This window comes from Gloeophyllum trabeum (genome assembly GCF_000344685.1).
Source record: "Gloeophyllum trabeum ATCC 11539 unplaced genomic scaffold GLOTRscaffold_00001, whole genome shotgun sequence".
NCBI classification, from domain to species: domain Eukaryota; kingdom Fungi; phylum Basidiomycota; class Agaricomycetes; order Gloeophyllales; family Gloeophyllaceae; genus Gloeophyllum; species Gloeophyllum trabeum.
In genome coordinates this window covers 3,299,648-3,312,712 of record NW_006920410.1, presented here as the reverse complement: position 1 = coordinate 3,312,712, position 13,065 = coordinate 3,299,648, and the positions used below count along the sequence as shown (strand labels likewise).

The following is a 13,065-nucleotide window of genomic DNA, read 5'->3' as shown; positions in this document are numbered from 1 at the left end:
TCAATACCCTGTACACAGCAGATTATGCCTATTTACAGTTTCCCTGCGTTTGCGAATAGTAAGCTTCAGTCACCCGACCGTACAACGTGAGGCTCCTCGTGAGAGATCAGCAAGAGATTAGAGCAAAGTTCCCGTAAACCTCATAAGCAGAATGTTTATTCATCATATGCTTCATCGTGTATGGTATCGCCATCGTTCTGAACAGAGACACGCAGTCCATCATATGCGGGTCTTACCCATATAGCCTCGCCTTCCTCTATCATCTTCACGCCTCGTTGTACATTCGATGTGGCGTTCGTGAGGTGGTCCTTCTTGCCTCCCACTGCTTCCCCAATTGCGACGTACTCCTCGTGTGACACCTCGTGTCCGAAGCCTGTAAGGTAAGTTCGTTTGGCGTGAAACCTTCGCGCCATAGCTATGGATTCCTTCAAGCCCAGATGCGACGTGTGAGGAGCCAGCCTTAGACAGTCGAGGACAAGGACGGGGAGAGGCTTTCGGGATCCCGAGCCGTTCGATGACCGCTCGAGGAACTCCCAGGTATCTTCAGTGATATGTGAGACGTCGGACAGGTAAACGACCGCGTCCTGAATTTTGAATCCGAAACAGAGGTAGGGATGAATTGTATTGCCGTCGATCCCTGAAGACTCTTTGGGATGCAGAGGTGTTACCGCTCCCGAGCCTGGAGGTGATGGGGACGCAGTCCCCGGTGGCGTCGGCATGTAAGCTAGTGGAGGAGCGGGTGAAAAATGGCGGCCGTGATGTACTTCGTTGCAACAGTCAGGGTATTTGTAGAGGAGATACCGAGGAATTTTCTCACCAGAAAACGGTGTTATTTCAATGCCGGTATCGTCGATTTCGAACGGCACACGATCATCTATGATATGCCATTTGAAATCGGGCACCTGGGATGAAGAATGTAAGGAATAGATTAGAAATTCGACAGCAATACGTACGTCGCCACCACCTGATGCATATTCTTTCGAGACAAGGTACGGAAATGACCTCAATACTTCCGCAAACGTCGCCTGGGATGCGTAAACATCCACATACGGCTGAATAGCCGCGCGCAATGTCCACCCTACGATCATAGTGTCAAAGGAAATTTACCATGCTGCACGACAGTGCAACGTACCTCGTAAATCATCTAAACCGTTCATGGCTTTGGGGCCCTCAGCATGGCATAGCTGCAAGAAGAAAACTACTACACACCATCCGCATGAGCATGAGTAATCAACACCGCGTCTATTCGCCGCAGGCCATATTTCGGGAACCATTCTAGAGCAGCTGCCTGAAAAGTCTTGCCCACATCTATGACAATTGTCCTGCGAAGTAAATTGAACTCTCGGTCCAAGGCACGGTAGAGGCTTGACTAGACGAACCTTTTATTGCCGTCGCGACCATTGACTCTCAACACAGCAGATGTATTCCTGCGAAAATTCTTCTTTCCCTCCGGTTTGAGTGTAGAAAGACAAGTGTGGCAAGGCGTCGCGTCCGGAGGTGCAGTCAGACAGTCCACGTGAGGCAGGCCGGAAGAAGTCCCCGTCCCCAGGAAGATCAATTCAACGGCGTCATCGCTTGCACTTCCGTGTTGTGGTTGAGAGCTCATAGTGAAAAGAGAAGATAGAGACGCGTCCACACTTTCCTCACAAACCGGTCGATTCGAATATAAACGAAATCACTGACGTTGGCTGGCAGCACGTGCGGCTGCTTACGCCGGGGCCGTCGCGGGCGCCAGGAACAGGCGAGCTCCGAGTGGCCATGCTCGTGTGGACGAGGATAGTGGCGTCCAGTACATCAGGGACTGCATACGCCCGGTCGTATCGGCCAAATAGAACGAGCCAGAGGCGCAGAGCTTCCTTCAGGGATTTGCGAATCTGCCCCGATCTCACCGTCTCCGGACATCTCACGTGCGTGCCATGACACTCGCATCGATCGGGACCGAAGGTTGTGAAGCACTTCAAGCAGATTTCAAGCAGTGAAGCACTCAAACTCAAAATTACAATAAAATACATGGATGATTGAACATGACAGCGTTGACAGGAGTGACAGTTCACTTTGTAAAAACTACGTCGGGCGTCAGGATCTCCCGTTATTAAGGACACCCGACTGGACTTACCAGATACGACGTCTTCGTCGGCGACCAGATGGGTAAGACTTACTTTCTGGGCATGAGGCGAGAATTTCGAGGATTTGCCCTTCCGTCCTTGTGAGATCGACAGCTACGCCACATCAGAAGCAACTCACCCTGTCATCGACCCCTTAGGTCTGCGCTATGTCAAGAAAGGACAAAGTGGTGCTTACCAAACCAGAGCATACCGGAAATTGGTGGCAAGCGATCTGTGGATACCATTACAGACGTCCTGGCGGAAAATCATGACACGGAGTTAGTGGCGTCAATAGCGAAGGACCTACTTCAATTGTGGCGCCCTGCCTCAAGCAAACCGGGTCATCTAGGTCCGGGTGGGCGCCCCGCTTCTTTGTGTACACCCTGACAAGCCGTAAATCGCTCCACATGCGCTCAATAAGGTAGTCGAGACTACGCCGATATATTAGTCCAGCGTAAGAGGACGGAAGTCTGCACTTGCTTTAGATCTTGTTCGCAACTTATGACAACGGTGTTATCCTCCCGCGCGAGTTGATCCATGCGTTCCAAGCTGATCGCGTCAATCTTGTTGTATACGTCTGGGGTGTTGTCGGTCTCCGGTCATTATCGTGCATCCTCAAGGAAGTGATCGGCGTACAGAGACATGGGACATATTTCCGGTTGCCTGTGGCGCTAGGTTAATCAGGTTCGAGTAGTCAGTGTGGTGCGTCATACCGATCAGGACATCAATGAACTCGTCAGTCGTGATCTTAGGGAATAATTTCAGCGACAAAGACTGGGGTGGAGAGAATATACCTACGTCTTCTCGGATCATGACATCGCAATTGTGAAGCTTGTCTGTATTGGAGGCGTTGGGAGTAGATCAGACCGGAGGACTATTGCACTTACAACCAGCCAAAATAGTGCGAATGGTCTTCTCATCAGTCTTCGTCAGCTTCACGGTGGTGTTGATCTTCACCGGATGCAATCAGCCACGATTAATTGAACTTTTGAGGGAGACTAACCGTGATCTATGAGGGGTTCATTAGTCAGAAGGCACGACTTAAGATGGCGGTACGTACACCACCGGTCGTTTTCCGCTTGAAGACAACATCAGGTTTTTGCTTATTGAGACGGATGCCAACAGCGTCCAATTCAATTTCTAGCAATCTTCGCTGCTCCTCCGATTTTGTGGCGTCCAGCATCATGACAATTAAGTCTGCCGTCTTGGCGGCTGAAGATCCTCAATGAGCGATACGTACGGCAGGTTAAAGATTGGACCCTACTGGCCACGACTTGTCGTCCTCGGCCACGACCTACAGATTGGTGTGAGCATGCGCTAGCAGCCTAGTCCAAGACTATTCGTACCTTGACTGGCACCCTCGACGATACCAGGAAGATCCAATAGTTGTATACGCGCACCTTGATGCTCTATGACGCCAGGGATGGCCTACCGAGTATCTAAGTAAACTCGAGAAGATGATTACCTGATTGTACTTACCGTGAGAGTGGTAAACTCATACGCAGCTGTTTCCGAAGCCGTATGCGTTACTTTGCTCAGTAGCGTCGACTGAATGGGGACATAGGAGTTTACAGCTATAGCAGACGGCTCATCACATCGAGTCCACTCACCTTCCCCACGGATGGAAAGCCGATCAGTGCCACTCGAGCATCTCCCGACTTCTGCACGTCGAACCCGGTGCCGCCACCGCTGCTCTTCTTGTCCGGCTCCAGCAATTGCGCACGGTAGCGAGCAAGCTTCGCCTTGAGCAGCCCGAGATGGTATTCCGTCGCCTACTTCGATTGGGTCGCTTATGAGTCGAGCGCGAGAAGAGGTTGCCTATGTACCTTGTTCTTCTGCGCTGTTGAGACACGGTGGTGAACATTTCGTCCGTCAGAACAGTGAACTGGACTAACTCCTCGCCATCTCCTCTGTCAAAGGTCACCGCAACGTCAGTTCAGGCTCGCCCTCTGGGGTTACGACGGGACATACCCTCAATCTCCTTGATCTACGCATACCAATGTTTAAGCAATCGAGACTTGTTACCCGAAGGATGTCTCTCACCTTCTCTATGATACCCATGTTGACAAGACGTAATTCACCAGAATGTCTTCAATATCTGACCCTAGGGTTGCTTCAAGGGAACGAGTGAAGATCTAGAGTTATTTCAATCTCGAAAGCTGCAAGTTACACTTGAAGAAAGAACGAATTGTCCCACGATAACGGGAGAGGAATCTCGGATGAATCTATCGACTCTAAATCAAGATCTGAATACAATGCTGATATACGGACTGCTATTGAAGCCCATCGACGAGTGCATCATATATAACATATATAAGAATCATCGATAGACCCTGAGAGATATCCCCCACAATGTCCTTAGGCTCAATCCTCGAAGTCAAATACATCTATATGATGGCATTCTGGAGGCCGTACCCTCCCGGAGAACCCTTCCACTATGGGCTGTATGTCAAGACGAAGCACGACGACGGCTTTCTCTACCATGTAACTCAGTCGCCCAGCTGGTCATTCCAGATCGTGAAGGATGCGGATACACTGTCATCCAGAATAGCTGTCGCCGCCATGAAGATTGGTGTAGTGGACGACGCCATAAACCACGAGGATCTGGTTGAGCTATTCGAAAGAGTCCCGATGCTGCAGTCTCCTCGTTGCGCTCCGGGTGAGGAGTGGAGATGCAATCATTGGACTCGGGATGCAGTGGAGTTATTAGCCCAGCAAGGTGCGCAATCGTTGTGCCCACACCTTCCTAGGACGGAAGCTTATCAACGAACGTTCATTGACTGTAGGGTGGGTGCAATGCACTGATGTCGACAAGCTCTGGAGAGACTTCCGGGAAGCCGCGCTGCCTCATCGAGATGCTTGTGCAGAAGGACGGGGTTCTATCGAGGTTATTGATAAAAACATGCCCCAGTGGCTCCATTAGACCTGATGTATGAGTGTCGAGAGCCTACACGCACGAGTCCGCTAGAGACGTTAAGCTCAAGGGCGAAGCTTCAGCCACGTTCCGAGTCTCGACTTCATGGACATCAAAACATAAGACGGAAACGGAAATTTCGCGTGGCTGATGACGGTCCTGCCGGGCCCTTCGTGCAGCGAATGCCTTGCTATGGCCGGGCACTGCTCAGCCTGCTGCTAATAGAGGTACTCTGCTGCGCTCTAGCAACGACTGCAGTCGCCCCCGATACGGACAGCACTGACCTGACCGATTAATGCGCAGACACACCCCCACCCTGTTCACCCACCCAGAACTTGACGGCAACGAGGACGACTCTCCGTCCAGCTGGGGTTTGCAGTATTCTTCTCCGCCCCTTCAGCAATCTGGTGGTCTGTCCAGCAGGAACAGGATAAAGCTCCGTACACGGCCATCCTATTCCTCTGCTTCTAGCTCCGGCAGCAACCCCATTTCCCCGCCTCAGCATGTTCCGAAGTACTCTGACATCTATTCGCAATTTGTCCGGCGCTACAGATCGGGAACCGAGGGCGACGACGACCCCCGGAATGACCCAGACAGCCACTATCTTCAACGCGGTCTCGGGCAGCTAGTAGATGGCGGGGAGAGTGACGACGAAGAGCTGGGACGGGGCGGCATCCTGTCCGGAGACGCTGCCGCCACACTTCTAGACACCGAGCCCATAGAGCCTGCTACACTAGAGGAAAGAGAACGGTTAGAATGGCAAACAATGCTTGCCTCCGTTCTCGCCGGTGACGTCCTCAAATCGGAGAAGACGCGTATAGCGGTGGCCTTGGAGTCTTCAGCGGATGAACAGAGCACGTTGCATGCAGACATCTGGCTGGGCATACGCGCGAAACTGCACGGGCGGACGGAGGAGGAAGAAAGGAGACGACTCGAGGAGCGAAGGCTTCGTAACGTCGACGCGATCATTAACGAGATCATGACCTTCCGCATCGTCGACGAAAATTCAGATACGGATCCGCATACCAACGCACTGAAGCACGTCAATGCCATCCTCAACCGCTTGGATATGGTTCAATCTCTATACCCCAATCTGAAAGCATTCTATTCGGACAAGCCCGCAGCTGCCGAGCCAGCGTTCCAAGCTCGCTGTGATACCCTCAATACTTGGTCGACCGTCCTGACGTCTATTCGTACATATGTCAAGCTATTGCGGCAGTGGACCGGGAGTGAGAATCTCGATGTCACGCAGCCAAGGCATGACAAAGATGGGGCTGTCGGCGGTCCGTCGCCGCGCATAACCAAGGATGGGGAAACGGAAGTCGCGGACGGGACATCCTTCGTCGAGAGGGTCCTCAAGGAAGACTCTATCCAACGGACTTTTGAGAAGGAAATCCTGACCACAGTCCATTCTCTTATCGGTACGACCCGAGATGCGCAAGTAAACCTCGCTCCCATCTTCAGAGAGATGAATCTACCCACTTTTGAGAACGAATTGCTCCCTCTCATCTCCTTCCCTACCAAGCTGGTGCAGGCCACGCTACGATTGCGGCTGTCGTATATCCAGAGGCTAAAGGACCCAGAAGTATTGATCATTGACCAAATGATTGACGACCTGAAGGTCAGCATCGGACTAGCTTGTACGCTCAAGAGGCAATACGAGGCTTTCTTAGCACCCGACCCAGGAGGAAATTGGAATTTACCCTCTAGTATAGACCGGGACTATGACAACGTAGTTCTGGAAGCGTTAACGTTCTTCTTCAAACTCATCCACTGGAAGCTCAAGAGTGCTACCAAAGGCATATACTTCAAGGAGACTGATCTTCTTGAAGCACAGTGGGCCACCTTCAATGATGTCAGTTTAAGTACCGCCGGGGGTTCAACGCTGGTAGCCGAACAAATATGGTGGGTACCTGCCGTATCGTTTGTGGTGTGAAGCTTATGGGAACGTAGTGCTTTAACCAACAAGCTCATGGTTCGAGTGACCAACTACTTCGAGAACCAGATCAAAGTACCGACGCAGAAAGAGAACGGCGCCCCGTCCTGGGACGGGTTGAATAACTCTACCTCGTCATCGCATAATTCCTACATCCCGGAGGCTCACAAGACTATGACCGACGAGCAGATGATATCGTGGTATAGTAAGATCCTTGATAGCGTACGTCTACGATATAGGAAATTGCAACGCTTTGCTCGGTGCGTACTGCTTGTCAAGTCTATCCTCTGATTGGTCTCTTACATAGTTCACAGTGCTCTAACGCAGAGATTCGGTAACTCCGCCGAGTACAGTCTCGAGAACGTCTCTCTAGATCACGTCATCGCTGCTCTAGTGGAAACGGATCACTTCCTTGTATACACACAGTCATTTGAGGAAGACGGGACCTACATCATCGCTCACCCCAGCCTGCGTGACCGGCCGGATGCTATTCGACGTCTGCTGATGGAGGCTTTCCACGTCCAGGAGATTACCTCAGAGGATGGCGTCGGCATGTCGAACAGCGGAGACCCTGGTAGCGATGAGTATGAAGAGGTCTCTTATATTCTCGTGCTCTCGCCGCGAAGTCGATTCCTGTGGAATGGCCTCGTTCTCATGCTGGAGATGCCAAAGATTGACCTGGAAATGAGGGATAACCGTGTCCGCCTCATCGCTGATGGTGCTCATAGCCGCTTGGCCCTGGCGAAGGAAGAATTCGCCGAAGTCTTCATGCCCGTCGATGAAGAGGGTATGCCTGTGGAGAGCCCTATTGGTCCTTTGTCCTGTATCGTAGAACAGCAAGCTCACCTCCCAGCTGTCAACCGAGAGCTGCGAAAGATTGCGCGTGCTACCAACCGCCTGGCGGAGTCAATAGTAGATTCAGTCCACCACGTTCGTAACGTTCTACGAGGCGTGAAGGGATGTCAAGACTTGTTGGAAAACTGGTACTCTTTCGCGTCCGAGAATGGCCAGCATGCTCAACGTTCTATGGATCGGGCGAATCTGCTCAAATTCAATAGGCTACTGATCAAGCTCGCCATATCTTGGGTCTCCTTCATCTGTGACGATTGCGACCCCAACGACAGGAAAACTTTCCGATGGGCTGTTAATGCTCTAGAGTTCGCTCTTCATCGCACTCGCCGTAACAACATCCTACAGCTACCTGAGGACCAGTTCGAGATGTTACGACAGAAGGTCGCGAGTTGTATGACCCTTCTCATCAGTCACTTCGACATCCTGGGAGCGCGCTCAAGCTTGGCCCAGAAGGAGCGGGAAAGGCAAGAAGAGCTCCTACGTCAACAAGCATTGGATGCGACTGCTAAAGGAGAAGATATAATCTCTCGGTCGACTTCCCCTCGTGCTGATCATGAGGACGCTGTAGCCTCTAACGTCCCACCTCGGACGTTTAGGGATCCTAGTGTACGTATCTTCTGGGATAAGGCGTCCCGGGCTTTGCAGGATCTAGAGAGCCGACGGGCCCAAGTCAGCTCAGAACAGCGCGTCGTGGGCCGAGTACTTGATGATAGGCCAGAAAACCGTTCTCTCGCTTTCTTGGCGTCGTCCAGCTCTAATATCGCCATACGATGGCAACAAGGTAGATTCATCGGTGCCGGTGCCTTTGGCTCAGTATACCTGGGAGTCAATCTTGATTCTGGATCTCTCATGGCCGTCAAGGAAATCAAGTATCAAGAAATTTCTGGGCAACCCAATCTCTTCTCGCAGATCAAGGATGAGCTACATGTCATGGAGATGCTTCATCACCCCAACATTGTGGAGTACTACGGGATAGAAGTGCATCGAGACAAGGTGTACATCTTCGAGGAGTACTGCCAAGGCGGTAGCTTAGCTGCGTTACTTGAACATGGTCGGATCGAAGATGAGGGTATCTTGCAAGTGTACACGATGCAGATGCTCGAAGGCCTGGCATATCTTCATTCGCAGGGTATCGTCCATCGCGACATCAAACCAGACAGTCAGTCTACGATTAATGGGTCGGAGGACAAGCTGACATAAAACCTCCCTAGATATCCTTCTTGATCATCTAGGAGTCATCAAATATGTTGATTTCGGGGCCGCTAAAGTTCTAGCCCGGAATCAACGCTCCATTCAGCGGTCTCGACGGGGTAGTACCGAACCTGCTCCACCAGGACTTGCGAATGGCAATAGCTTGACGGGTACCCCTATGTACATGTCTCCTGAAATGATCAAAAACGACCGACGCGGACGACACGGCGCTATGGACATCTGGTCCTTAGGCTGCGTGGTGCTCGAGTGCGCAACCGGACGGAAGCCTTGGAGTAACTTGGACAACGAATGGTACGTGTTGCGACGCATCAGATTGATGTTCTTTATTCATTCCTATCAGGGCCATCATGTTCCAAATCGGCGTAGCTACTCAACACCCTCCATTACCGGAGCCCGGCCAGCTCAGCGAGCTGGGTATCAACTTTATCAAGCAATGTCTGACCATCGACCCCATGAAACGACCCACCGCTAATGAACTCATGGACCATCCTTGGATGCTTGAATTCCGTGATGCTCTTCTAAATTATGAGGAAGAGGAGTTGGCGACTAGTCCTCCCAGCGAGATACCTTCTCAAGAGGAGTACGAAGCTGCCTCCGTCGCGCGGCAAGCTGCTATAATTCAGGAGAAGGAAGTCGAGGCAATCACGGCCCTGTCACCGAGTATGTCTCCCGTCGAGACTCCCGAGTCCGAACGGGAGAATCCCTCGGGAACTCCTCCTTGTTAATGATTTTGTTTATTATTGTACATACACGAATATGCTTCTTGAATTGTTGCATTTCTACTTCCAGACATGATGTAGCCTAGTCTTGCATTGTTTTGTATTTCATCTACCCCGAATTTGCATTTATTGCTTGCATCGTGCGTGACATATATAACATTTGTAACGAAAGCGAGGTAAAATACAGCAAGAATCAACCAGCCCGTGGCCGAAAGATTGTAAGGACAATACATTGGGAGAGTACGATCATCTACTCAATAACCCACCGCTTTCCACCTATCGTGCGATCTGACCCGTGTCCACTAGACTGGCTCGAGTAGCTGTTCTGACTGCCGCGGCTGTCATGTCGCGACAACGTCGTGCCGTTTGAATAATAGGTCGATGATGCGTTGGACGGCTTCCTGACGTGAGCAATGTATGGAGGCTGCACCGTAGTCATACTCGAATGTCCACCGAAGGTCATGTTACTGCTGGTTTGCGTGAACCGAGGCCCCATCTGACGAGGCGCAAACATCTGGCTGGGAGGAGGGACCTCATTACCAGAGCCAAATGCCGCGGAGTAGGTCGGAACAGGGACGCTGTGGTCGGGGAACTGTACTTTCTCCTCGTCCATCTTCTCGCTACCCGGTGATACAGGCTCGAAGTCGTCACCTGGTAGGGGCTCCTGCGCATTCACTGAGAAGTACGTCAATATCACGTCCTAGCCCGAAGAACCCGACCTACAGTAGCGAGGCAAACCCTTGCCAAAGTTTAAGCGACAGATGACACCAAGGACGAACGTCATCAAAGTCAAGAAGACGGACGCAGAGGTGATGATGCTGAAGAACCGCCATTGCAGGAAGGTCCATCGGAACGTGCGCGACACAAACATGGCAGCCCATCCCGTAACGTAGAGTAGGGAGAGAGCAATGAATATGAGCATGAAGATCTTCAGCTCCCGTCGAACAGCGAACCAGCCCTACAAAAGAGAGTTGAGTGCCCGTGCTAATGGGCCGTCCACGAGGGGAACTTACCATCGCCAGCCAGGGGAACAACAGCTATATTGCATAGATCAGATGCACGCCGACACTCAACATACTGTCACTTACAATGAAGACGACGAGGACAACGGACTTCAGTCGGAGAGCGTGCTCCGTCATCATGCCAATCTGGCCATTCCAGAGTTGGTCGAGCCAGAGACCCAAAGACGCGACGATGAAAAACAGCGAAAGCTGGATGACGATCGTCAAGCTCAGGACGAACTTGTACACCCTGTTGATGGTGAAGGACGCTCCGACGCGCTTGAATGTCTGCCAGCCGAACAGCTGCGAGATGGAGTGGCAGTCAGCCTAACGACATATGCGAATATAACTCGGCCTAACACACCCGGATCAACCTCCACGACAAAAAGGACGATAGCAAAAGGGCGGCCGCGTTGAGCGCCAAACCAGGGATCTCAGCGTCGCCCCGGGCCTTCCAGTAGGCCGGGAGGAGGGACGGCTGGTGACAAGGGCCGTCTGATGTCAGGTGGGTGAACTGCTTGTGGAAAACACCCGTGTCGCTGACTGCGAACGCAGCCCATGACGTCGCCAAAGCGTGAGTGAGCAATGAAGCTATGCTATACGGTAGTCAGCACACATAATGTAATTATTCTGTATAGAGCAGCGCACATGTGGGGGATAGATTCATTGAGGAGCTAGATACAGAATAGGTGTGTATTAATATCCTTGCAGGAACAGATCGCATTTTCAGCACATACCGCGACAAGGGACATGCCGAGTACCCAGACCTGGAATGCAATGAACGTCACATCTTCACGCTTCGTGTCTGCAAGCCTGGACAAAATCAACACCGTTGTTGATAGTAAAGCCAGAATTATACACACTGTAAGGCGGGCCAGTTCAGCGACACCAAGCATGTCTGATCCAGAGAAACGTCACGGTCGTCGTTCCCGAAGCCGTTGATGTTGACAGTGACGCTGCCGTTGACTGCGATTTGGACCATACCAAACAGATCACGCTTGCGGTGCTATATGTGCAGAAGTTGGAGTCAGGGGTCACCCAGAAAGAGCACGGGATACATACATCATGTTCGTGCTCTTCATCCTCCTCCTCCTCGTCATCCTCCTCCTCGTCATCGTCGTCGTCGTCCTTAAACTTAAGTGACGGACTGGGCACAGCCGTTGCAATGGCAGTCACGGTAGCGGTAACCGTGCTTGGAACTGACTTCACGGTAGTAACAGCTGTAGCAGCTGCCCGCTGGAACGACGGCGAGCCGCTCGCGGACGAGGACGAAGTAGAAACTGCGGTGGATGACTTTTGAGACACGGCACTTGAGACACTGGCACTTGCGGACGTAGAGACAGCCGTCGATGAAGACACAGTGGACGAGGTTACAGAAGTCGACATAGAAGCAGCGTTCAATGCGGGAGACGTGGAAGCGGGAGATGAAGACTTTGATGAGCTGCCATTCCATATCGGCTGGCAGGACTCCGTGCTAGAGTTCTCTGGTACTGTGTTGCACCAGCGAAGCTCCTCGCCATTGAAGACGGGAAAACCGGGACCAGTGGCGTTGCCGCGCGCGATGATATTATTCAGGAAGGCCTCGGCTTGCGCATTGATCGTGAAGGCTTGGACTTGGAATACAATTTGAACGATGCAGTGGACCACGGAGAAAATGAAGTAGAAGAGGGTGAGCTTGTTCAACGAGATTCTCTCCCACTGCGTGTAATGGTATCAGAGACAGCGCGCTGAAGTAACACAAGTAGGTGACTTACCAGAAGTTGCACTTTTGCCAGGGGCAGCAAAGAAAGGACTTGCTTGACACGCATGATGAGACTTTCTTCTGTCTTCTAGCCCAGCAACTCGCCACAACCTGTTCCCAAGCTTAGAGAGCGCACCTGCGCTAAGTCTTGAGAAAGAAAGGAATGAGGTTGCCACTAGGGCAAGTTAAGGTAAGAGAAACACCAGTCAAGGTGTCTTCAGCCAGTCGGTATAGATACAGACAAGGTATACGGCTGCGACGACGGCCAGCCGGGGTGCAGACCAGGAAAATGGATGAAAGAGGGATGGAAGGGATGGTTCAGAGCAGGCGCACAACTCATCGCGACCCAACACGATCGGCTAATGGACGTGGGTCCAATATACTACCTTTGGTAACTGTGGCGTATTCACCTCATAATTCGATGTCGACTCGTTGTCACGGTGATGTGAGGCTCTGAACACCAAGCCATTCTGCTCATTTCTACATATCATTGCGACCGGACCATGGTGGATATCGACGGGATAACGTGGGTTCAAAGGGTATGAGATATCCAGCAGCATTAACTCATAGCCATGGTCAAGATAA

General features: G+C 51.7%; 5 protein-coding genes across 5 annotated transcripts; 2 read left to right on the top strand and 3 right to left on the bottom strand.

Moving 5' to 3' along the window:
* Nucleotides 1–47: 47 nt before the first annotated feature.
* On the bottom strand, nt 48–1,644 carry GLOTRDRAFT_69283 (Metallo-hydrolase/oxidoreductase). The gene is made up of 5 exons (XM_007863151.1): nt 1,380–1,644; nt 1,210–1,322; nt 1,133–1,159; nt 818–1,078; nt 48–679 (listed from the first exon to the last, which is right to left on the bottom strand). Exons 1-5 carry the CDS (start codon nt 1,604–1,606, stop codon nt 156–158), a joined length of 1,152 nt encoding a protein of 383 aa, XP_007861342.1. The 5' UTR covers nt 1,607–1,644; the 3' UTR covers nt 48–155.
* A 321-nt stretch (nt 1,645–1,965) lies between these two features.
* On the bottom strand, nt 1,966–4,252 carry GLOTRDRAFT_109302 (developmentally regulated GTP-binding protein). Its single transcript, XM_007863150.1, has 19 exons — nt 4,149–4,252; nt 4,077–4,092; nt 4,001–4,015; nt 3,932–3,945; nt 3,716–3,877; nt 3,585–3,653; nt 3,452–3,533; nt 3,370–3,399; nt 3,166–3,317; nt 3,109–3,114; nt 2,993–3,056; nt 2,904–2,941; nt 2,819–2,852; nt 2,742–2,768; nt 2,586–2,682; nt 2,413–2,536; nt 2,302–2,360; nt 2,117–2,196; nt 1,966–2,064 (listed from the first exon to the last, which is right to left on the bottom strand). The coding sequence occupies exons 1-19, from the start codon at nt 4,164–4,166 to the stop codon at nt 2,051–2,053; spliced, it is 1,101 nt and encodes a 366-aa protein (XP_007861341.1). The 5' UTR covers nt 4,167–4,252; the 3' UTR covers nt 1,966–2,050.
* A 205-nt stretch (nt 4,253–4,457) lies between these two features.
* GLOTRDRAFT_124816 (uncharacterized protein) lies at nt 4,458–5,028 on the top strand (the record flags this gene model as incomplete). The annotated part of the gene is made up of 2 exons (XM_007863149.1): nt 4,458–4,824; nt 4,892–5,028. 2 exons carry the CDS (start codon nt 4,458–4,460, stop codon nt 5,026–5,028), a joined length of 504 nt encoding a protein of 167 aa, XP_007861340.1.
* Nucleotides 5,029–5,217: 189 nt separating this feature from the next.
* GLOTRDRAFT_53823 (kinase) lies at nt 5,218–9,855 on the top strand. Its single transcript, XM_007862230.1, has 5 exons — nt 5,218–6,924; nt 6,973–7,215; nt 7,270–8,966; nt 9,019–9,310; nt 9,360–9,855. The coding sequence occupies exons 1-5, from the start codon at nt 5,315–5,317 to the stop codon at nt 9,742–9,744; spliced, it is 4,227 nt and encodes a 1,408-aa protein (XP_007860421.1). The 5' UTR covers nt 5,218–5,314; the 3' UTR covers nt 9,745–9,855.
* Nucleotides 9,835–12,801, bottom strand: GLOTRDRAFT_113542 (uncharacterized protein). Its single transcript, XM_007863148.1, has 10 exons — nt 12,494–12,801; nt 11,802–12,437; nt 11,603–11,745; nt 11,477–11,552; nt 11,388–11,413; nt 11,104–11,335; nt 10,827–11,042; nt 10,752–10,775; nt 10,462–10,696; nt 9,835–10,413 (listed from the first exon to the last, which is right to left on the bottom strand). Exons 1-10 carry the CDS (start codon nt 12,545–12,547, stop codon nt 9,989–9,991), a joined length of 2,067 nt encoding a protein of 688 aa, XP_007861339.1. The 5' UTR covers nt 12,548–12,801; the 3' UTR covers nt 9,835–9,988.
* Nucleotides 12,802–13,065: the final 264 nt, after the last annotated feature.